We start from the raw sequence: 24,767 nt of genomic DNA on the forward strand, positions 1-24,767 counted from the left end.
AACAGTGTGTGAGACTGTAGTGGAACCTTCTGGCCACTTTGTAGCTGCACCCACTAATACCAAGAAATTGTGCCCGTGAATGGTCCAGCAAAATCCACATGAATCCTCTGCCAGGGCAACGCAGGCCATTCCTTGGGATGGAGAGGCACTGCTCTTGGCATCAACTGGACGTGTTGGCATCCAAATCAGTGCAGGGTAAGCCGCTTGATTTGTTGACCTACCCCGAGCCACCAGACAAAGCTACAAACCAATGCTTTTATCTTAACCATGCTAGATGAGCAGCATGTAGCTCCTCCAACACCTTACCTCTCAGCTTGGATGGTACAATAACTCTCAATCCCCACATAAGGCAACCCCCATCAAGGGCAAATTCATCCCAGTGCTGGTAAAAATAGGGAAAATGTGATTTCTTTTGCACTTTCTAGCCATTTTGGGTAGCCATGTGGACCTAAGACAGTGTGGGGTCTTTTCTGATTTCCCTTTGGATCATTTCTGCCATAATAGGGAGGCTTCTGATTTGCATGAGGGAGAATACATCAAGTGGAGTGTCCTCTTTTATAAGTGTTTCCGGTACTTCCTTTTCCAATGGTAAATGGGACAATCCATCATCATTTCCATGATTAGTCAACCTCTTGGATTCAATCTTGTAATTGTGTCCTCCAAGAAACAGAGCCCATCTTTGTATTCGGGCTGCTGCTGTTAGTGGATCGTCCTTCTTTCTGTGGATTGAAAATGGGCACCAGTGGTTGATGATTAGTAACGAGGGTAAACTCTCTCCCATACATGTACTGGTTGAAACGTTTTACAACCCAAACCAGACTCAAAACCTCTCTGTCAGTCTGTGTGTAATTTTTCTCTGCAGTGGTAAGGGAACGTGATGCAAAGGCTACGGGGTGTTCACATCTATCACTCATAACATATGACATGACTGCACCTATACCATAAGGCGAGGCATCATGGACAAGCTTCACTGATGATATGGATCATAATTGCGAATACAGTGTCTGACATCACCATTTCCTTTACCTTTTGGAAAAGCCACCTCACACTGCTTTGTCCATTGCCATTTCTTCCCAATCCCTAGTATTGAGCTCAACGGATGGAGCACAGTAGCCACGTATGGCAGGAACCTTTTATAATAATTGACAAATCCTAAGAAGGACTGCAACTGTGATACATCCTTTGGCCTTGGGGCATCCACCACTGCTTGAATTTTCTCAGTACACTTGTGTAATCCTTGTGCATCAATTATGTGACCACAGTAAGGGAAGCTTGGTTTAAAGAATTCATACTTGATGCATTGTGCTCTGAGCCCATAATCTTTTTAACACTGTCTTGAGGTTTTGGAGATGTTCCTTGTCATCCTTACCGGTAACAATGATGTCATCCAGGTAATACTGAGTGTCGGGGCAGCCTTGCAGCACGTGGTTCATAGCTTTCTGCCAGAGTGCAGGTGCACATGCTTCTCCAAAAATAAGCCTATTATAGAGATAAAGCCCTTTGTGAGTGTTTATGGTAGGTAGGAGTCAGCTAAGTCCACTTTGCTGAGTGTTTCCCTCCAGAAAGGTTTGCAAAGATATCCCCTCTCCTGAGCAGAGGTGTATTGATCTACTTTCAGTACTGCATTGATGGTGACCTTAAAATCATCAGAGATTCTGACAGACCCAGTCTTCTTGGCTACTGGGACCATTGGCATTGCTCATGGGCTCTACTCAACCTTGGAAGGAATTCTTTCAGCCTTCATACCATATAGCTCACTGGTTACTTTATCACGGATGGTATAAGGAACTGGATGGGCTTTGCAAAACTTGGGTGTGGCATTTTCATTTACCACTGTTTTACCCTTAGTATCTTTGAGTTTTCCATTGCTATCCTTGAACATTGCTGTGGCATCATCCAGTACCTTTCTTAAGTCACCTCAGTTGACTCTATTGCAGGGGATGTGGCATGCAAATTTTAGATGGTTCTCCAATCAAGTTGTAGTTGCCTCTGCCAAACACAAGCCCACAATGCCAGCCCTTCTGTTTTTACCATATACAAGCTCAATGTGTCTTGTTGGTTGTTGTATTTCACTGTTATGGATCTCACTCCTAAAGGAGTTATCTTTTCTCCAGTATAAGTTCTTAGTTGGATATCTGCAGATATCTGTTTGGTATCTTTGAAATGATGTTCAAATTCTTTTTGTGGAATGAATGAAACAGACAAACCAGTGTCCAAGTCCATTTGAATTAATTTGCTATTTACTTCTGGTGTAAGCTATATTGCTTGTCTGTTGTTAGTTTTCACATAGTAAATCTTAAGGCTATTCAGTCCTGTGTTACTCTCATCATTATCAGATTTTTCATCGACAGCATGTGATTGGTGTTCTTTTTAAAACTGCAATTTGGCTTTTTAGCTTTTTCTCTTCCCTGTGGAGAATATTTAGTTTTGTATGCCCAAAATGCTCTTTGTATGTGTCCTACTTTGTTACATGTTCTCCAAGTTTCGCCTGTAAATCTGAATTGGTCTGGTGCACATGAGCCCCTGCCACAATGGTGACACAATTTGTTCAGTCAGGCACACTTCTGTTTAGACATTGCAATTTTGTTCAAGTTCACTTTCATCCCTGACTGCATCTCAATTGCACCTCTGTCTCTGGTTTCCATTGAAACAGCAATTTTGACTGTTCCTTTAAATCTAAGTTATGATTCAGTTAGGAGCTGTTTTTGAATGCTTTCTATTAAGATTCCACAAACTAAATGATCTCTCAGTGCATCATGAAGCCCATGACTGAACTGACAATGCTCAGACAATCTCTTCAATTCTGCCACGTATGCTGAAATAGACTCCCCTTCTTTTTGATTCCGCTTATGAAACCTAAAGCATCCTGCAGTCGACAATGGCTTTGGTTTTAAGCGTTCCTGCATCATTTTTACAATAGCAACAAAGCTCATTTCTGATTATTTGGTTGAAGCAGCCTTTGAACCTAATGAACTCAGCAAAATTGGCACTCGCTTATCATCAGCTATTTCATTTGCTTCAAAATATTCCAATAGCTCAGTGTACATGAGCCAATTACCCGTTGTGTAATCAAACTCATCAACCTTTCCAATGTTGCCAGCCATTTCTGAATTTTTTTAAAATGATTATTATCTCTCGGTACTCACTCTTTATGAGCCCATGAATTCTTCTGTTTACGGCCTTTTTTTTATGAACTCGGTGACTCTGCTGTTTCATTTAAATTTCAATGTTCTCGCAGCGTTGTTTTTAGTTCAAACATCTCACTCCACTTTAACAGGGCGGTGGCCATCTCAGGTTTGTTTTAAAAATACCTCATCACCAATGTTGCTTTGTAACCTCAAAAGATTAAATTAATTCAAATGAGACATGGAAGGCCAGGAATACGGGTGTAGTTTGAGTTTACTTTAGATGTGGCATGTGGTATCATGATAGTGTGATGATGCAAGCAATTAATGTATTGTTACATATAACCCATAATTAATTATTTAAACAAACAGGAGTGCTTAATCAAACTATATATAAGATCACTTAAATATTATTGAAATGTTGAATACACAACAAGGGCTATGTGGAACTGAGTGCAGGAAGGAAATTAGCATCAAAGTTCATGAAATGTTCTAGTAGTTCAGGTCTTCAGAAGGCAGAGACAAAGAAGTGAGAGGGGTGACGAGAAAGGGACTGAAACAAAGAAGACTTGAAATATTCCAGAAAGGGGCTGGAATATTCAGACCAAAGAAAAAAGCCAAACAATGCAACAAAAACAGAAAATGTTGGAGACACTCAGCTGGCTGAGCAACATAAGGGTCATGGACCAAAAACATTAACTCCGTGTTTCTCTCTCCATAGATGTGATTTGTCCTGCTGCCTCTCGTGTATGTTCTGTTCTCATTATCATGGGCATCAGACCTGTTCCCATTATAACAAATTTTACTTGAAGCAAGTGGATGAAGCCGGTTGACAAATTGGTCAACTATCATGGAAATAAGATGGTTAGGACTTAGAAACTAATGGATCGCCTAGGGTATTCTAGCCAGGGGTTCCCAACCAGGGGTTAACGGGTCCCTTGGTTCATGGCGTAAAAGAGGTTGGGAACCTCTGCTCTGTTCTAGGTGATGGGAAGAAAAACTATCAAGTGATGATGGGATAGAGTAAGTTCCTGAGGGGCAAGAACAGGCTGAAACCAAGAGTCTAACTGTGCAATCCTTCTTCCACACAGGTCTCGACTGCAGTCACTGATGGCAAACTTCAAAGGGCATGCTCTTCCTGGCAGCTTCTTCCTGCTCTTTGGCTTGTGGTGGTCAGTGAAGTATCCACTCAAGTTCTTAGCAAAAAATGGCAAGTCCTCCAGGCCGTGCTTCGACCGAGTGGAACTCATTGAGGGGGTGGTGAAGACCATTTTCTCATTTGTGGGTGAGTATTCCGAGTCCTTGTGATATTTACCTGCTGCCCGAAGGAGTGTCTAATGCGAAAGTGAGGAGATTGGCATTAATTAAACAATAGAGCAACCTTCAACCCTTGTCACAGTGAGCAAGCTAAATTGACAAGCACACCCAATGACATGAGCACACAAGCATTGTAGACACCACCACCGTAATGACGTACACGTACACTGCCTTGGGATTCAGATGCCTGTTCCCCATTACTCAATGGGTTCCATTGAATACAATCATGACCTTTTATTGTGATCAGAAGCAAGCACAGAAGCGTAACTTTATCAGGAAACACTTGCATACAAACCTCCGAGGGAACAGCAGCCCATGGTTGGAGAATCTGTCTTACCTGGCTGGTAACTACCTGAATCTGCAGAGACATTATTCCATGGAAAGGTCAAAATGGGCCTGTGATTTCCTGGGAGCTCCATGGGGATGGAATCATTTACGTATTGTTCCACTGCTCCCTGGGACCTAGGTGCCTCCAAAATGCACTCTGAAGCTCCCATTTCAAAAGATGCTGCCAGTGGGGACATCACGGAAACACCCAAAGAACGAAATTTACTGGTGCTAGTTTTTAGAGCGACTGTGGAGTGAATGTGGTGACTGAGAAATCACCTTCAAAGATATCTTTAGCAGGTTGTAGATTTGTTTTTGACAGGCTCTTAAAATGATTCCTCAGATGGCAGGACTTTCATATGAAGAAAGACTGGATGAACTGGGCTTGTACTCGTTGGAATTTAGAAGATTGAGGGGGGATCTGATTGAAACATATAAAATCCTAAAGGGATTGGACAGGCTAGATGCAGGAAGATTGTTCCCGATGTTGGGGAAGTCCAGAACGAGGGGCCACAGTTTCAGGATAAAGGGGAAGCCTTTTAGGACTGAGATTAGGAAAAACTTCTTCACACAGAGAGTGGTGAATCCGTGGAATTCTCTGCCACAGGAAACAGTTGGGGCCAGTTCATTGGCTATATTTAAGAGGGAGTTAGATATGGCCCTTGTGGCTAAAGGGATCAGGGGGTATGGAGGGAAGGCAGGTACAGGGTTCTGAGTTGGATGATCAGCCATGATCATACTGAATGGCAGTGCAGGCTTGAAGGGTCGAATGGCCTACTCCTGCACCTATTTTCTATGTTTTCTATGTTTTCTATGATACATTCAGGTTCAGATTCAGATTAATTTTATTTATCACATGTACACTGAAACATTAGGGACCCCCTTCGCCCAGGACATGCCCTTTTCTCATTGCTACCATTACGGAGGAGGTACAGGAGCCTGAAGGCACACACTCAACGATTCAGGAACAGCTTCTTCCCCTCTGCCTTCCGATTCTGAATGGACATTGAACCCATGAACACTACCTCAATACTTTTTTTGCACTCTTTATATTATTTATTTATTGAGACACGGAGCAGAATAGGCCCTTTGAGCCACCCTGCCAACAATCCCCCAATTTAATATAAGCCCAATCACAGGACAATTTACAATGACCAATTAACCTACCAATCCGTAGGCCTTTGGAGCATGAGAGGAAACCCATGTGGCCATGGGGAGAAGGTACAAACTCCTTACAGGGGAACCAGGGTTGCCTGTACTGTGAAGCGTTGTGCTAACCACTATGCTACCATGCTACCTCTTTATTTTTTTCCTTCTGCAGCCTCTCCAAAGCCTCAACCTCCTTCCTATAGTGGGGCAACCAGAACTGAATGCAATACTCCAGATGTGGCCTAACCGGAATTTTATAAAGTTGAAGCACAGCCTCCTGACTTTTGAATTCAATGCCTTGACTAATAAAAACAAGTATTCCATAAGCCTTCTTAACCACCTTATTGACCTGTGTAGCCACTTTCAATGAGCTATAAACTTGAATCACAAGAGCTCACTGCTGTATTTTTATATATATACAGTCCTTATCTGCAAGGGGATTGGTTCCAAGACCCCCCGCGGATACCAAAAATTGCGGATGCTCAAGTCCCTTATTTAACTTGTCTCAGTGCGAGTGGACTTTAGGACCCAGGGCAGCACAGAATCCTCAGTGTTTCTGTTCTGTTGTCTTATAATACCTAATACAATGTAAAATGTAAATGCTATGTAAATAGTTGTTATACTGTATTGTTTAGGGAATAATGACAAGAAAAAAAGTCTGTACATGTTCAGTACAGACGCAACCATCGTAGCTCTTCTGGGAATGCTGATCCTGATTCTCCCGTGATCTTTAAATTCTTGAGGCTGTAGCGCTTTACGTGGCCAGCCAGCCATCCCTAGCACTAACACTTCCATGAATTTCAGCTTCTTTCGGCTTCATTGTACGAATGCTTGATTCGTTCTTACCAACTTTACGGCTCACTTCGGAATGTGACATGCCACTTTTCAAAAGATCTAATATTTCTAATTTCTCGGCGAGAGAGAGCACTTTATGCTCCTTCTTAGCCTTTGAGGAATTGCTTTGACCATGTAATTGCTTTCTAGGAGCCATTTTTTCACAGAAGCAAAGTAGCGAACGAACGAGACGTGAGGTGACCAATGCTCGAACAACAAGAGCTGGAGAGAGAACTTCCGGGTTTTCCCAATTCGCGCATGCGGAACTCGCAAATAAGGAGGGCCGACTGTACTTCTTACTGTAATTTATAGTATTTATTATTATGTATTGCAATGTACCACTGCTGCATAACAACAAATTTCACGACATATGCCAGCGATGTTAAATCTGATTCTCATTAACAACCTAAAGATGTGCTGGGGGCAGCCCACAAGTGTCACCACACATTCCGGCACCGACATAGCATGTTCAGCAGAATAACACAGAACATTACAAAACAGAAGACGACAGGCAACAAAAGAACAACAGCAAAACAAACCCCTTCCTCCATATTAGCCAGCTAGCCACCCATGCACACAGCCCAGGACAGGCTGTCTCCAGCCTCCAGCAGACATGTGGATTTGCAGGCATTGGGCTTCGACTTCCCCAGTGGACTCGCAGACTCAGGACTCTGTCCACCTTCGGCTTCTACTTCCAGGATTCTGATTGACCTTCAGGCTTCGTTCTTGTATTAACACAGGACTTGCCAATGATGTTGAATGAGGATCTCGAACTCCAGACCTTAAATGCCAGACTCTGTTGACACTAGGCCTCAAACACCAGATTCTCCGATGACCAGGTCCCTGAACTCTAGGCCTCAAACACCGCATTCTTCAATGGCCGGGACCTTGAACTCTCGTCTCACAGTTTGCATACGGGGGGGGGGGGGGGGGGGAGGGGGTGTCAATGTTGCTCAGGCCTTTGATCCCAGAATCTGCCGATGACTCATTGACCTGGAGTGGATACCTGTCCTTGTTCTCACTAGTCTGCCAGCCTGACATCCAACCATGGATGGCCTTCATCCCAAGTTCATGCCTTTGGCCTTCAAGCATGGAATGCAGAGGGCATAGTGGAGGACTAGACTCTGGCTTGTCCTTTAACTCACCCACATCCCTATCCCTAAACCCTAAACCCTAATCTCTCACTCCCCTCTCTGACCACAAAACCATCCCTATGTATTAAAAAAAATTAAAAGACAATGAGTTCCAAACCATGACCTTGAAGAAGACTGTAGCTTGGTGCCATCTTGACCGGAAAACATTCCAATGGTATGCAGACACTTGGACCTGCTTTTTCAGAAAATCAGATGGCTGGCAGCTGGGGCCTTCACTGTACAAGGGAACGTCAAATACCAGTGTTACAAAGGGTTGCTGTTGTAACATTTGGACACAATCACATTCCACTGCAGGTTGTAATGAAAAAACTGTGGAGAGCATTCTGACAGGCTGCATCACTGTCTGGTATGGAGGGGCTACTGAACAGGACTGAAAGAAGCTGAAGAAGGTTACAAGTCTAGTCAGCTCCATCTTGGGCACTAGCCTACAAAGTACCCAGGATATCTTCAGGGAGCGGTGTCTCAGAAAGGCAGCATCCATTATTAAGGATCTCCAGCACCGAGGGCATGCCCTTTTCTCACTGTTACCATCAGGTAGGAGATACAGAAGTCTGAAGGCACACACTCAGTGATTCAGGAACAGCTTCTTCCCCTCTGCCATCCGATTCCTCAATGGATATTGAAGCTTTGGACACTACCTCACTTTTTTAATATACAGTATTTCTGTTTTTGCACATTTTTAAAATCTATTAAATATATGTAATTGATTTACTTGTTTATTTATTATGTTTTAATTTAGTTATTATTCTTTTTTTCTCTCTGCTAGATTATGTACTGCATTGAACTGCTGCTAAGTTAACAAATTTCACGTCACATGCCGGTGATAATAAACCTGATTCTGATTCTGATTTCAAAATTTGTTCCTCATTCTTTTCTGATTCAGTAACAAGAGGTGCTCATAAAGAAGAGAGTACACATCTTAAAGGCTATAAGATCTATTTTATTAGAATCACATATAAACTGCTCATTAACCGTTTCACTAAAATGAAGAAGGACAGAATACTTATTGACCACGCAGCTGTATACAAAGCCAGCGAGAACCCCAGGTATCTGACAGCCTCTTCTATAGCCTTTCTCTCTCATGTCAGTCTGTCTCTTAGCACTGGTCACAACCCCAGCCTAAGGCAAGATTCTAGTTTGCACAAAAGGTTTATAGCCTTCAAAACCTCTACCTTAGTACTTTTTCATCCTTCATGGTACTAGGCTCTTATCTCTCATGACCTCTAGGCCTCAACATAACTTAAAGACAGAGTCTTAAAGAAAGGGGCTTCCCTTCCTCCACCATCAACTCTGCTCTCAAACGCATCTCCCCCATTTCACGCACATCTGCTCTCACTCCATCCTCCCACCACCCCACTAGGAATCACATTCCCCTTGTCCTCACCTACCACCCCACCAGCCTCCGGGTCCAACATATAATTCTCCGTAACTTCCGCCACCTCCAATGGGATCCCACCACTAAGCACATCTTTCCCTCCCCCCCCTCCCCCCCCTCGCTTTCTGCAGGGATCACTCCCTACGCGACTCCCTTGTCCATTCATTCCCCCCCATCCCTCCCCACTGATCTCCCTCCTGGCACTTATCCTTGTAAGCGGAACAAGTGCTACACATGCCCTTACACTTCCTCCCTTACCACCATTCAGGGCCCCAGACAGTCCTTTCAGATGAGGCGACACTTCACCTGTGAGTCGGCTGGGATGATATACTGCGTCCGGTGCTCCCGATGCGGCCTTCTATACATTGGCGAGACCCGACGCAGACTGGGAGATCGTTTTGCTGAACACCTACGCTCTGTCCGCCGGAGAAAGCAGGATCTCCCAGTGGCCACACATTTTAATTCCACATCCCATTCCCATTCTGACATGTCTATCCACGGCCTCCTGTACTGTAAAGATGCAGCCACACTCAGGTTGGAGGAACAACACCTTATATTCCATCTGGGTAGCCTCCAACCTGATGGCATGAACATTAACTTCTCCAACTTCCGCTAATGCCCCACCTCCCCCTCATACCCCATCCATTATTTATATACACACATTCTTTCTCTCTCTCTCCTTTTTCTCCCTCTGTCCCTCTCACTATACCCCTTGCCCATCCTCTGGGTTTTACTCCCCCTCTCCTTGTCTTTCTCCCCGGGTCTCCTGTCCCATGATCCTCTCATATCCCTTTTGCCAATCACCTGTCCAGCTCTTGGCTCCATCCCTCCCCCTCCTGTCTTCTCCTATCTTTTTGGATCTCCCCCTTCCCCTCCCACTTTCAAATCTCTTACTAGCTCTTCTTTCAGTTAGTCCTGATGAAGGGTCTCGGCCCGAAATGTCGACTGTATCTCTTCCTAGAGATGCTGCCTGGCCTGCTGCGTTCACCAGCAACTTTGATGTATGTTGCTTAAAGACAGAGTCAGCATGTTTTGCAGAAAAATGCATTATCTACTGAGCCGTACTCCTGTACGTCCTCAAAACATTCTCTCATTCCAAGCTTACACCACTTTGTCTGAAAAACCACACTTCGTTCTCTCTTTACACAGACGAAAGCCCCATTTTTCATTGTGCTGAAGTCCACAATGCTAAGTAATGTCACACATACTCTCACATATTGACCACACTAACATGGCAGAGGTAGACACAGAACCCGGCACATTGACCACTTCTCAGGCAGTTGCTTGCTACTTGCTGCCAATCCCGTTTTGTGTGTCTGATACTGCAAATGGGGCCAATGTGGGAGCCACAGACTCTTCCACTGATAGTGGCTGATGGGGATGGTGGGTGGAGAGTTTGTACGTTGGCATGACTGCGGTTTCTGTGTGTGCCTAATGCATGGTGGCAAGATTTTCAGTGCCGCCCCAAGCATTCCCTCTTCAGTCCCAGTAATCATGAGCCAGACTTTCCCAGAATCAGTGGGATATTACCTTCATTCAAGAGACTTTCAGCCCATATGTTTCGCTTACCTCATCTCACAACAGACGTTGGAATAGAGCGTCTGTTTTGGCAGTCTAAGAGTCTACACAAATGGAATGGTCTTCCCAACATATCCAGCTGGTCTTATTTCAGTGCCTTAAGATGTCCACTGTAAGCAGTCCAGATCTCAGACACATACAGGGGGGTAGACCATAAACTTTGTGCCAGGTCTGTGGTCTTAATCTTTGAACATCCTTTTCCACAATCAATTACAGATATGCTTACATTGGAGAGGGTTCAAAGGAGGTTCACAACAATGATTACAAGATTGAAGAGAGTTTGAAGGCTCTGGGCCTGTTCTCACTGGAATTCAGAAGAGTGAGAGGGCATCTCATTGAAACCTATCGAATAGTGAAAGGCCTAGATAGAGTAGATGTGGAGAGGATGTTTCCTAAGGTGGGGGGGGTCTAAGGCTGGAGGACACAGCCTCAGAATAGAGGGACATCCATTTAGAACAGAGCTGAGGAGGAATTTCTTTAGCCAGAGAGTAGTAAATCTGTGGAATTTATTGTCACAGGTGGCTGTGGAGGCCAAGTCAGTGGGTATATTTAAGGCAGAGGTTGATAGATTGTTGATTGGACAGGGTATGAAGGGATATGGCGAGAAGGCAGGAGAATGGGACTGAGAGGGAAATGAATCAGCCATGATGAAATGGTGGAGCAGACTCGATGGGCCAAATGGCCTAATTCTGCTCCTATGCCTTATGGTCTTATGCTGCTGTATTGAAGGTGGCAGTGAATTTCAGCAACAATATTTATAAGAGGAGGCACTTCACATAGGGAAAGTGGTTTCCAATTGTCAGAGTTTTACCATGACTTTTTATTGTGAGAGGGTAGTTTGTTGCTGCTGGGGTATGTTGGTAGAGAAGACACGGTTTTGTGGACATGCATATAAGACCCACCTTCCAATGCGCTTCAGTGAACATGTCGACAATGGTGTGGAGTTTAGTTGGTGAGTACCAGCACCATCTGCATACTGCAGCTCAGTGGCCGAAGCTTTGGTTGAGCTTTATCTGAGAGTATTATTCCTGTCTGTTGAATCATTTTCTGTTGGTTCTGACAATTAGCTCCATTGTGGGAGGTGCAACATTACAGCATGAAAGATTTAGATTTAGCGTTAGGGAACTACAGCACGGTAACAGGCTCTTCTGGCTCAACGAGCCTGTGCTGCCCAATTACACCCAATTAACCTACTAATCCATACATCTTTGGAACGTGGGAGGAAACCAGAGCACTTGGAGGAAATCCACACGGTCAATGGGAAGAATATACAAACTCCTTACAGACAGCAGTGGGAATTGAACCCGGGTCGCTGGTTCTGTGACAGTATTATGCTACCGTGCTACCCTGAGAAAAATGTTGCATTTTTAACAGCAGTCTTCACTGAGCTTGGCTCTGTTAGTTAATGTCTTGGCTAACCATAGTAAACCATGCTAATATGGTGAACACATACAACTCCTTGAGGTCAGTCCTGAGGGGCTTACATCTCCCAGCTCTCGTAACTGGGGGAAATCAGGAGTGCTCTTCCATTCAATTAAAACTATGTTCCATGTTTGCTGGAAAGGTTATCTTTGCCCTTTTCACTTGTGCCCTCTCCAGGAATTCTAGCTGAGCAGTTTGTCCCGGATGGGCCCCATCTGCACCTGCTGAGCCAGGACCGACAATCCTGGGTCAAGCTAATGAACTGGCAGCACAGCACCATGTACCTGTTCTTTGGCATCTCCGGGATTGTTGATATCCTCACGTACTCCTCAGTCAGGATCCCAGTGGGTGTTGACCGCCTGATGCTGTCGCTAGCAGTGTTCATGGAAGGTGAGTGTGTTTGTGCTTCAGCGTGACACCTCCTCAAAATAATTGTTTGTGACACTCTAATTTTCAGGAACCGGATGACAAAGCCAGTATTGATTCAGCAGCCTGTTGTATGCAAATAATGCTAACACCACATGGCAAATACAGGTAGCAAAATAAAATCTACGAGTTATTGGGACATACCAAGCCTTCAAGACGAGCCTTTCTGCAGACTGTTATAGAATGTAGAACACAGCACACAGGTGACCTACTCCATGGTCAATCTCCCCTAAATCTTAATCCACTCACATTAAAAGGATGTCCTCCAGTATTGGCCAATACCCTGGGCCATGAGACAGATGAACTCATCCAAACACACCGCCCACTATTTCCCTGATGGAGCGTCTTTTTCAGTTCAGAAGTCCTTGTTTTTACCAGATCTCAGTGTGTGGGGAACAGTTATGAAGGATGTTATGGACGAAATGGGAGGTGAGGAACTCGGTAAAATCACTGTCACTAAAGAGGTAGTGATGAGCAAACTAGAGGGCCTGAAGGTAGATACATTCCTGGTTCTGATGGGATGCATCCCAGGGTGCTGAAGGAATTGGCGGAGGTTATAGTAGACACGTTGGTAATCATTTATCAAAACTCTCTAGACTCTGTGCAGGTCCCAGCCGATTGGAAAACAGCATATGTCACGTCACTTTTTTTAAAAAGGATGTAAGCAAAAGACAGGCAACTATAGGCCAGTTAGCTTAACATCTGTAGTCCGGAAAATGCTTGAAGAACTCATTAAGGAAGAAATAGTGAAACATTAGAAAGAAATGGTTCCATTAGACAGATGCAGCATGGATTCAGAAAGGCCAGGTCCGGTTTGACAAACTTACTGGAGTTTTTTGAGGACATAATGAGTGCAGTGGATAGAGGGGAACAGGTGGATGTCGTATACTTGGATTTCCAGAAGGCGTTTGATAAAGTGCCGCACAAGAGACTTATAAATAAGATGAGGATGCATAGAGTCGGAGGAAGTGTATTGGCATGGATAGTGGATTGCTTAACCAATAGAAGGCAGAGAGTTGGTATAAATGGGTGTTTCTCCGGTTGGCAGTCAGTGGTGAGTGGGGTGCTGCAGGGGTCGGTGCTGGGCCCGCAGTTGTTTACCATTTACATTGATGATTTGGAAGAGGGGACTGAGTGTAGCGTAGCAAAATTTGCTGATGATACTAAACTGAGTGGAAAAGCAAATTGTACAGAGGATGTGGGGAGTCTGCAGAGGGATATAGATAGGCTAAGTGAGTGGGCCAAGGTCTGGCAGATGGAATACAATGTCAGTAAATGCGAGATCATCCACTTTGGAAGGAATGATAGAAGAGCAGATTATTATTTAAATAGTGGAAGATTGCAGCATGCTGTTGTGCAGAGGGACTTGGGAGTGCTTGTTCAGGTACAACAGGTAGAACAGGTTATTAAGAAGGCAAACAGAATGTTAGCCTTCATTGCTAGAGGGATTGAATTCAAGAGCAGGGAGGTCATGCTGTAACTACACAGGGTACTGGTGAGACCGCACCTGGAGTACTGTGTGCAGTTCTGGTCTCCATACTTGAGGAAGAATATACCCTTATTTACAAAAGATAGGATGGCATATTTAATTGCTCCAATAAAGATCTTGGTCCCTTGGGGAAACTAACGAATAGGTATACTAAATTTATTTTGAATCCCATGGAGCATGTGGAAACCTTCCAATACCCAGGCGGTTCTTCTTTTTCTTTCTTTCTTTTCTTCTTAGGTAGGACTACATATGGGGGGGGGGGAGGGTTAAGGGGAGGGGGGAGGGTAGATATTATCTTTCTGTATTCATTTTGAAAATTTAATAAAAATTATATTTTAAAAAAAAACCTTACAACTCCTCCCTTGGAGGGTCAGACACCCTGAGCCGATAGGCTGGTCCTGGACTTATTTCATAATTTACTGGCATAATTTACATATTACTATTTAACTATTTATGGTTCTATTACTATTTATTATTTATGGTGCAACTGTAACGAAAACCAATTTCCCCCGGGATCAATAAAGTATGACTATGACCATGACTATGACTAACAAGGGCCAACACACCATACAGCTTCCTAACCTCCCTATTAACTTGCACAGCAACTTAGAGGAACCTATGGAGCTGGACGGTAAGATCCCTCTATTCCTCCATATTGTTAAGGATCCTATTATTACCCATAAGACCATAGGTTATAGGAACAGAGTTAGGACATTTGGCCCACTGAGTCTGCTCTGCTATTCCTTCATAACATGACCCAGGATTGTCTTTCCTGCCTTCTCCTCATAACTTTTGACACCCTTATTAATCAAGAACTTATCAACCTGCACTTTAAATATAACCAATTACTTGGCCTCCCACAGTCCTCTGTGGCAATGAATTCCACAAATTCACCATCCTCTGGCTAACGAAATTCCTCCTCATCTTTGTTCTAAATGGATGTCCCTCTATCCTATAAGCCTTCAAATTTGACCTTCCAAAGTGTATCACATCACACTTTTCTGGAGGAGACTTGATGGGCCAAATGGCTTAATTCTGCTCCTGTGCCTTATAGTCTTAAACTCCATCTGCCACTTTTCATCCCAGCTCCGCATCCAATCAATGTGAAGATTCAAGACTCAAGATTGTTTAGTGGCACTTCCTGTACACAAGTTCAAAGGAGAATGAAATAATTGTTACTCCGCATCCAATGCAGCACAAAAAAATATAATGAGAAAAAGAACACGATAATTAAAGGTCACCGTCCTGCCCCAGGGACTTAACTATCCTAATGTTTTTCAAAAGTTCCAGCACATTCTCTTTCTTAATGTCACCATGTTCTAACATATCAACTTGTTCTATCCTGTTCTCACATTTGTCAAGGTCCTTCTCACTCATGAGTACTGAAGCAAAGTATTCAATAAGGGTTTCTCCTACCTCCTCTAACTCCAGGCACATATTTCCTATTTTATCCCTGATCAGCCCTACTCTCAGTCTAGTCATTCTCCTATTCTTCACTTACGTTTCATCTTATCCCTATGGTCACCCTCTGTGAGACATCCCACTTCCCCACCATCTGCAGATTTACAACTTCTTTTGTCTTCCCACCAATGCAACCTGACCTGTTGACTGTTTCCAGCATTTTCGTTGCTCTCCTATCTAATCCTTTAAGCATCTACAACACTTCAATTAAACTGTCCCTTATCCTTCTTTACTCAATGTAATCATGGGACACCAATGTCAAGATTAACATTTTAACTCCAGTATCTTTTGACGTTAATGGTGAATTGCATGCAGTTCACCACCAGGGCCATTGCAGGTTTCGACCCAAAACATCGACAATTCCTTTCCTCCTTCAGGTGCTCGATTCACTGAGTTCCTCCAGCAGATTGCTTCAGATACCAGTATCTGCAGTCTCTTGAGTCTTCACCTGACATTTATCTTTATCTCAATTAGTTTGCCAATTATTTTATTTTCTTGTTTGGAGATGCAGTGCAGAACAGGCTCTTCCAGCCCAATGAGCTGCACTGCGCAGCACCCCAGCACCCCACACGAGCCTAATCACAGGACAATTTACAATGACCACTGAACCTACCAACCGGTACATCTTTGGGCTGTGGGAGGAAACCAGAGTGCCCAGAGAAAACTCACGTGGTTCATGGGGAGAACGTATAAAGTCCTTGCAGACAGCGCTGGAATTGAACTCTGAACTCCAACGCCCCGAGCTGTAATAGTGACGCGCTAACCACTGCACCACCGTGGCACCCCAATATACACATATACATATACTGCATTGATTAATCCTATAGATTTGCTCAGCATTAATTATTTCTCCAAATAAGTGTGATCCATAAACTTTGAGATGGATTTCTGATTCCTGTGTCCAAATCTTCCTCATATATTGAAGGAAAGCAGTGGTCCAGGCACTGATTCATACAGAATGTGATTTGTACTCAGTAATGTGAAGGCTATTCTCACTCTCTTTGTCTGTCCTATACCCTGACTGACCTCTTTGGGTCTTCAATACAACATCCCTCTGGAGAAACTCCACTTCCTTTAAATCTCCCCTGCCCCCAGTTCGGGCCAAATTTGGCCCTGCCAGCAACTGCGCTTCTGCATGCGATGGACAGCTTGTACTTCAGACAAGAGCAATGAGACACATGTGTCACTGCACATTTATCTTTCCTGCAGGTTTCCTGTTTTACTTCCACGTTCATAACCGGCCTCCCCTGGACATGCACATCCACTCACTTATGCTGACCGCCGTGTTTGGAGGTTCTTTTATCATAATGATGGAGGTTTTCCTGCGAGATAACATTGTGCTCGAGCTGTTCAGGACCAGCCTGGCAATCCTGCAGGGAACTTGGTTCTGGCAGGTGAGCAGATCCGTGGTGCCAGTGATTCTGTGCCCTTAGTGAACATTCATGCCACAGCCCAGGAACAAGGGGAGCTTAACGGGTGCTCGCTGTGAGTTTAGCTTAATGGGGATCTCTCCATGAGGTGGTGACTGAGCGAATTTAGTTTAATTGTGGGGGGGGGGGTGTCATTGAATGGGTTTAGTTTAATGAGGGATCAATGAGTGAGTTTAATGGACAGCCTGCGAATGTGAGTTTACTTTAACAGGAATCACTGAGAGAGTTCAGTTTAACGGGGATCACTGTGAGTTTAGATTAGTGGGCAGCCACTGTGAGTGAGCGCACTATAACTGACAGGCCATGGATGAGAGCTTAGTGGGTGCACTCTAGCTAGTACAGAGGTTTTGCTTCACTTTCAGGGTCTGAATGGAGCTGAACACTTGATCTTTTTTTGACGGAGAATGATCTCGTCTCTTTCAGATCGGCTTTGTCCTCTACCCTCCCAATGGCGGGCCCGAGTGGAATTTAAGTGACCATGGGAACTTGATGTTCATCACACTGTGTTTCTGCTGGCACTTTGCAGTCGCCATTTGTATTGTCGCGATTAGCTACACCCTGATATACGGGTGAGTTCTTTCTGCTCTGTGTGGAATACCAATCTGGGCCTGCACTGGCTTCACTAAACTAAACAACTGTGCTCGATATTTATCAAGCATTTGAAAGCAGAATTCCTTGACATTGTGTTGGTGTCGGAAAGCTAAGATGCTCTCCCCCCCCCACCCGAGACACTCCCCCATCATTGGGTCATAATTGCTCACTGTAGAAGTTAAGGAGAGGTTCATCACCTGCTCCTTCAGGGCACCTAGACGGGCCAGCAGATGTCTCAGACAACCCACCCCTCTGTAGGTGTGTGCACTAGGCCTAAGTCTAGGAAATCCACCCACATGGTAAAATAATACATATATTGAGTGTGGGAATGAAATGTGTTCCTCTCCATTCTGGAGGCCTCTTGCTGTAACAAATACCTTCTGTTGCAGGTTTATAAAAATCAGATCGAAGCGAGACGGTGCTTTAGAGATGGAACTGCGGGGCAAGTCGGAGAAGTACCGATTGTTGAGCAGTTCTGACGTAGAATGACATGACCAGCAGCTCCTGCGCTTCCCTCTATTCACACTGACAATTTGATGGTTTCTGTCTAATTTTTTTTCAATTGTGAATGTTGTTTGTTCCCTTGATCCCTTTGAATCACTGTTTGTATTGGTGGAACAGGAGTGAGTGGCAGGGAATATCTTTTGTGAAACGACGCTGGTCATGGGAATCTGAATTGTCTCCTATTTTCACAGACCCACCAGAACTCACAGATTAGGTTCGTGCCTAAAGCAAATTCTTCACCCAAGTGCAGCAGGGAACAGGCAGGTTGTGGATAGGAGCTATCTCTTTTGATGGAATCCGGGGAATAATTTTAGTGCAGGAAAGTAATATTATCAGAATGTTCAGTGCAGGGATCTTTTTGTTTCATCTGACAATCTACAGTACATGCTTCAGTGTTATCAACTGAAACTGCTTTGAATACCAACCGATCTTGATCAGTCTCAGACTGTAGTGGTTTCGATAGCCCATCCTCCACCAACTGATCTGCCTCTCATCCTCAATGATACGTCCCCTTTCCCTGCAATAAACAACGTGCATTTTTAACAAAATTGACAGGAACTCTTAATCTCATTTCAGGTTGATTTTGTTGCATCTATTTGGAGGAGGACAGGCACACATACAAAACCTTTCAGAGTCTCATAACATCCCGGAGCACGATAACTGGTTTAGTATGTATGGTCAGGGAGAGCAGGAGCTACAGAGTGCCCCACACGCACCAGACGGCAACACCCACTGCGCTGAAGGAACTCAGCAGGTCAGGCAGCATCTATGGAGGGAAACACACATTTTGGATTGTGACCTGTCCTCTGGAAAGACAGTGGTTATGTTGTTGGTGATATGTTCTATGTTCTATTGTAGGCAGAAAGGATTAGTTTAGTTGCATGTTTTGTCCTTCTAGCTGTCCCTCAGTTCTGCTAACAATTTACCCAGTATTGAATTCCATTCATTTCCAAAGGCTTACACTGTACGTCTTCCCTTTGGTGAAGCAAACACAAACTATGAAAATTATTTCCAGATGTGCAGCTTGCAGATCCTTGACATCTTTCATCCTCCCTCCAAGCTTGCTGATCTGTTGATCTCCCTCCTGGTATTTATCCCTGCAACCTGCTCCCTCACCTCCTTCATTCAGGGCCCCAAACAGTCCCTCCAGGTGCGGCAACACTTCACCTGCGAGTCCGTCGGGGTCGTCTATTATGCCCAGTGCTGCTGGTGCGGCCTTGTCTACATCAGCGAGACCCAGCATGGATCGTGAGAACCGCTTCGGCCAGACCCTTAGTTCTGTCTGCCACAACAGGTGGGATTTTCCAGTGGCCACACATCTTAATTCTACCTCTCATTCCCATTCTGACATGGGCTCCTCTATGGCCACAATGAACACCTCATATTATCATGGTCCGGTCCGTGAAGTCCACATTCCGATTCACGGATTGGTCCATTGATCCTTATTCCAGGTTTTCCGGTTTTCCCTTGTTCTGTTGGTGCCTTAATTGAGGCAACCTCTGCCTGAAGCCTTTTCCTGCACCCTCGCCTGCATCCTCGCCTGTATCGCTGTCAAGTTCTACCGCCAGAGCAAGACCGGAGCCTTGCTGTGTCTAGATAAGGAACTGTCTATCATTGTTTGGATCTGTCCCTGTGTCCACGCCTTCGCTAGGTAGGTCCAGCTGTTTGCCGCTATCTTGTGTTAAGAACTGTCTCTCTGTGTTCTATGTATGAGTCCTGGCCCTACGTCCTGTTCCCAAGGAGGGGTCCCGGCTCTGTGTTCCATGTTCATGTCTCTCAAGACCAAGGCTCTGTGTTCTGCATTCTTGTCTCCCAAGACCAAGTCCCTGTGTTCCAGTTCTGCCAAGACCAAGTCAAGGCTTTGGGTTCTCGTCCAGTCCTGTAGCCACGCCACGTCCTGTAGTCACTTCTTGTCCTCGCCTAGATGCAGGGTCCGAGCCAGATCCAAGATCAAGGTTCTGAGTCCCTGTCCAGTCTCTGGCTTGGAATCCTAGCCCAGGCTCCTATTTCCAATTTTCTTGTCCTGGTGCCACTTCCCTAGTCAAGTCCTAGCCCAGGCCCTGTATCCTAGTCTCGTCCATGGCCCCTGTCAATGTCCAGCGTCGTTTCTTCCTCACTTCCCTTGCTTTCTTGACACACCGAGTCCTGTTCCTTGTACTTCAGTGTCTGTGTCTTGCTCCTAGCGCCCCCCCCCCCCCATATGACAGATATTCCTTCTGGGTAGCCTCCAACCTGATGACATGAATATCGGTTTCTCTAACTTCTGGTAATTTCTCCCACCTCCACCTTCTCTCTTTTTCCATTCCCCATTCTGGCTCCTCTCCTCTCCTCACCTGCCTATCACCTCCCTCTCGTGTCCCCCCGCTTCGCTTTCTCCCGCGGTCCCCCGCCTTTCCTATCAGATTCCTTCTTCTTCAATCCTTCTCCTTTTTACCAATCACCTCCCAGCTTCTCACTTCATCCCCCTTCCCCCACACACCCGACTTCCCTCTCACCTGCCAGCTTGTTGGCTATTGCAGAGCATAAACAGCAGCTGTGACAAGCTGAAGTAAAAAGCCTGTGGCTGTATGCACTCACCTTGTATTACCAAGACCCAAGGTCACTTCTCTTTCCATGGTATGCGCTCCGTGTTCAGGGCGGGGCTGGTTCAAACATATACTTCAAAATGGCATTCCTTTGCAATGAGACATTACCAGCCTGAAAGTGATGGCGACGGAGCCTGTCTGACCAGTTTGAGCAGAGGAACCTGTTCCTGTCCTGGACGTTTCTGTTGTTGATCGTTAACCAGAGAGAGTGCACCCTCAATACCATCCCAAGGTTACACATCAATCTTGATTAAATGTCAGTGTGGTACGACAGATGCTGTTTTCAGAGAGGAACACTCAGAGGATCTACTCAAGCCCAAAAAGGCTTAACATGATATCTTTCCTGCTAAGATGATAGCAATAAAGGTCACGCCAATGATCTTACATCAGAAACTGGGAATAGTTAGAATCAGAACAAATTTTAATTGCGAAGGGAGGGAAAAGGACAGAGAGAACAAATGAGCGAATATGAAAGGGTGGGGCAGAGGACAGACTGTGGTATTGATGCTGGGAGGAGCAAAATGAAATCTTAACCACGAGGAGAGGAAAATAAAATATAGTTTGCTGGAACGTGGAGTACAGAGTGATGTACAAATGCTGGAGGGAAATGGACAGTTGACATTGCAAGTCAAAACCTTTCATCTGGTCTGGAAGAAAGGTTTGTAGTTCAAAGTTCTTTTATTATCAAAGTATGTATACTGTATACCACCTTGAGATTCGTCTTCTAACAGGCAGCCACAAAACAACGAGAGCAAATAGAACCCATTAAAAAGAAACTGTCGAACACCCGATGTGCAGAGGAAAAAAAAACAAATTGTGCAAACAATAAAAGTAAGCAAATAACATTCAGAACAGTAGTTCATGAAAGTGAGTCCACAGCCACGAAGCCAGTCATCACTACAGCCAATTCAGGAGCCTGTTAGTTGCAGGCCACAGCCTCAGTTCAGCTCAGAGAGCAGAAAACCTCACCAATCAGTGAGCTGAACACCGTCCCGTCCCTCTCCTCCAGCCCTGACACCCTGGCCTTTCCAATCTGGCCTGGTGCGTAAATCAGCCAATCAGCAGGTTGCTCCTTGCTCTCAGACCAGGGCCCTGCCGCTTTGAAACAATCTCGGGCCCAGGCCCCACTACCTCAATTTGGCCCATACCCAACCTTTCCAATCTGGCGCAGCACTTAAATAGGTCAATTATCAGTTTGTTCCTCGCTCTCAGGCCCTGGTGCTGCTGCCTCAACTCTGCCTTGCCTCGGGTTCTGCTGTTTTGAATCACCTCCAAGTCTGCTCCAGCAGCCAAGCATTGGCTCTCAGGCCTGGGCCTTGCCACCTCAATTCAACCCGTACACGCAACGCCACAACCGTCCCACACTTTCTAGACTTCAATGCACGCTGCAAAAGTGTCAGGTCATACAGGTGGTTCAAAAGCTCAACTCCGAAAGGGAAGTTACAGGTTACTGATTGCAGTGATAATTTTTGAGAAAAAGTGTGATTAATAAAGTAGTTAGTAGTTTTATTTGCTGACAGCAAGTCGTCACAGTGTTTCACCAGTGCCATCTTAAACCGGAAGAGGGAAAGAGGGGAGATATACAGTATAAAAGGGTGGAGGAAGAGTTGCAGCTTATGAGTGTATCCAGGCGAGGGGGAAGGGTTGATAGGCAGGCAATGTAAGAAGCTGGGAGGTGATAGGCTGAAGTGACAAAGGTCTGAAGAAGACAGAATCCAACAGGAGAGAACGGTGGACCGTGGAATGAAGGCGAGGAGGTGAGGACGGGGGCAGAGGGAGGAGTGTGTGGGTGATGAGAAGATGGAGAGTGCAGGGAAGGGGAAAGGGCAGGAGTGATGGGGCTACTGCGATAATTTCCCTCCTTAGATGGTGCCTGACCTGCTGAGTACAGCCAGCATTTTGTGTGTTGCTCCAGATTTCCAGCATCTGCAGTCTACGTGGAGTATAGAACTGGCACTGCTCATTGTCTGAGATAAACTATAGACGCTGGGAACCTCAAATAAATACAGAAAGTTCTGGAAACCATCAGTGAGTCAGGCTGGATCTATGGAAAGAGAAATTAAGTTAATGTTTCAGATCAAAGATGAAAGGCCAATAATCTGAAATGTTAAGTCTGCCTGTCTTCCCAAATTCCACTTGAATTTGTTCTCATTGTAGAACAAATTCATCTACAACACGTCAAATTCATCTATAACAGGAGCTGTTCCTAAGGTTCACGCTAATTTCTCTTTGGACACGGTGCAGGAGCATTGAGTGGAAAAAAAAGTGGGATGGAGAATTACAGTAAGAGAAGGCTGGAGGCTCAATATTGCCCTCATGGACGGCAAAACAGTCACCAGATTTGTGCTGGGATTTCAGAGCAGAGCAGCTCACTAAGCAGAAGAACAGTCACCCGGCCTCAACCCTGGGACAGACTTTCCTCTTAGTTAAAGGGGAGGGCTAGTGTAATAAGTGTAGAGTTAAGTTTAAAAAAAGGAAATTTGGAAATCAGACAGATACGATTCATTATTGATAGGGAAAATCAAGGGATTTTTGTGACTACATGAAAAGAAAGATGATGATAAAGGAAGAGTCACATCTCTGAGTATGAAAGGGCTGTCGATGTAGCTCTAAATGAATAGCTGGTGCCTGCTGTCACATTGAATAGGGCCTTCGGTTTTAAAAATCTCATTTGTTTCCAAGACACCTTCTGTAAATCTGCAGACCCATCATGTGTAGTTGCCTCGTGTTGTACCTGTGCCCTGTCAGTTCTGGCCTCCTGCTGCTGCACGAGATTTCACCAGCAGATGATCTGATGCAGGAGTTACATTGGGCAGGGTTACAGATGAGAAAATTCATTATTTTAGTCATAAGACCATAAAATATCAGAGCAGAATTAGACCATTCGGTCTATTGAGTCTGCTTTGCCAATTCATCACGGCTGGTCCATTTGCCCTCTCAACATCGCTCTCTTGCCTTCGCGCCGTAACCTTTCACACAATGACGAAACAACCTAACAACCTCTGCCTTAAATATACCCAATAACCTGGCCTCCACAGCCACCTGTGGTGATGAATTCCACAGATTCATCCCTCGCTGGCTAAAGAAATTCCTCCTCAACTCCATTCTAAATGAACGTCTCTCTAATTGGAGACTGTGCCTTCTGGTCCTAGACTCCCCCACCATAGGAAACATTCCCTCCACATCCACTCTCTCCCTTTCAGCCTTTGATAGGTTTCAATGAGATTCCGCCCATCCCCACCACCCCACCATTCTTCTAAACTCCTGCAATTACAGGCCCAGAGCCATCAAAGGCTCTTCATATGATAACCGTTTCATTCCTGGAATGATTCTCGTGAACCTTCTTTGAACCGTCTCCAATATCAGTACATCCTTTCTTAGATAAGGGGTCCAAAACTGCTCACGATACTCCAAGTGAGGTCTGACCAATGCCTTGTAAAGCCTCAGCATCACATCCTTGCTTTTATATTCTAGTCCTCTTGAAATGAATGCTAACATCGCATTTGCCTTCCTTACCACTCAACCTGAAAATTAACCTTTAGGGAATCCTGCACAAGAACTCCCAAGTCCCTTTGCACCTCAGATTTTTGAATTTTCTGCCTGTCTAGAAAATAGTCTACATTTCTACCAAAATGCATGACCCATACACTTCCCAACATGGTATTCCATCTGTTAATTCTTTGCCGATTCTCCTAATCTGTCTAAGTCCTTCCACAGCCTCCCTGCTTCCTCAACACTACCTGTCCCTCCACCTATCTTCGTATCAAAGCCATCAATTCTGTCTCCAAATCACGCCTCATTGACATAAAATGCAAAAAGAATTAGTCACCAGCAGCCAGCCAGAAAAGGCTCCCTTTATTCCCACTCTTTGCCTCTGCCAACCAGCCACTGCTTTATCCATGCTAGAATCTTTCCTGTAATACCATGGGCTTGTAGCTTGTTAAGCAGCCTCGTGTGGCACCTTGTCAAAGCCCCGCTGAAAATCCAAGTGCATAACATT

The 24,767-nt window shown here is 44.9% G+C and overlaps 1 protein-coding gene across 1 annotated transcript in view; it reads left to right on the forward strand.

Moving 5' to 3' along the window:
• Positions 1 to 22,792, forward strand: part of tmem45b (transmembrane protein 45B) — a 34,067-nt gene extending 11,275 nt beyond the window's left edge. The window contains exons 2-6 of the mRNA XM_072238484.1: positions 4,217 to 4,410; positions 12,459 to 12,671; positions 16,867 to 17,051; positions 17,511 to 17,656; positions 18,068 to 22,792. Coding sequence (XP_072094585.1) covers positions 4,236 to 4,410; positions 12,459 to 12,671; positions 16,867 to 17,051; positions 17,511 to 17,656; positions 18,068 to 18,167 — 819 coding nt within the window. The 5' untranslated portion in view covers positions 4,217 to 4,235 and the 3' untranslated portion in view covers positions 18,168 to 22,792. The remainder of the gene's footprint in view (positions 1 to 4,216; positions 4,411 to 12,458; positions 12,672 to 16,866; positions 17,052 to 17,510; positions 17,657 to 18,067) is intronic.
• The last annotated feature ends 1,975 nt before the right edge of the window (positions 22,793 to 24,767 follow it).

Source organism: Mobula birostris, chromosome 20, assembly GCF_030028105.1.
Source record: "Mobula birostris isolate sMobBir1 chromosome 20, sMobBir1.hap1, whole genome shotgun sequence".
In the NCBI taxonomy this organism is placed as follows: Eukaryota; Metazoa; Chordata; class Chondrichthyes; order Myliobatiformes; family Myliobatidae; genus Mobula; species Mobula birostris.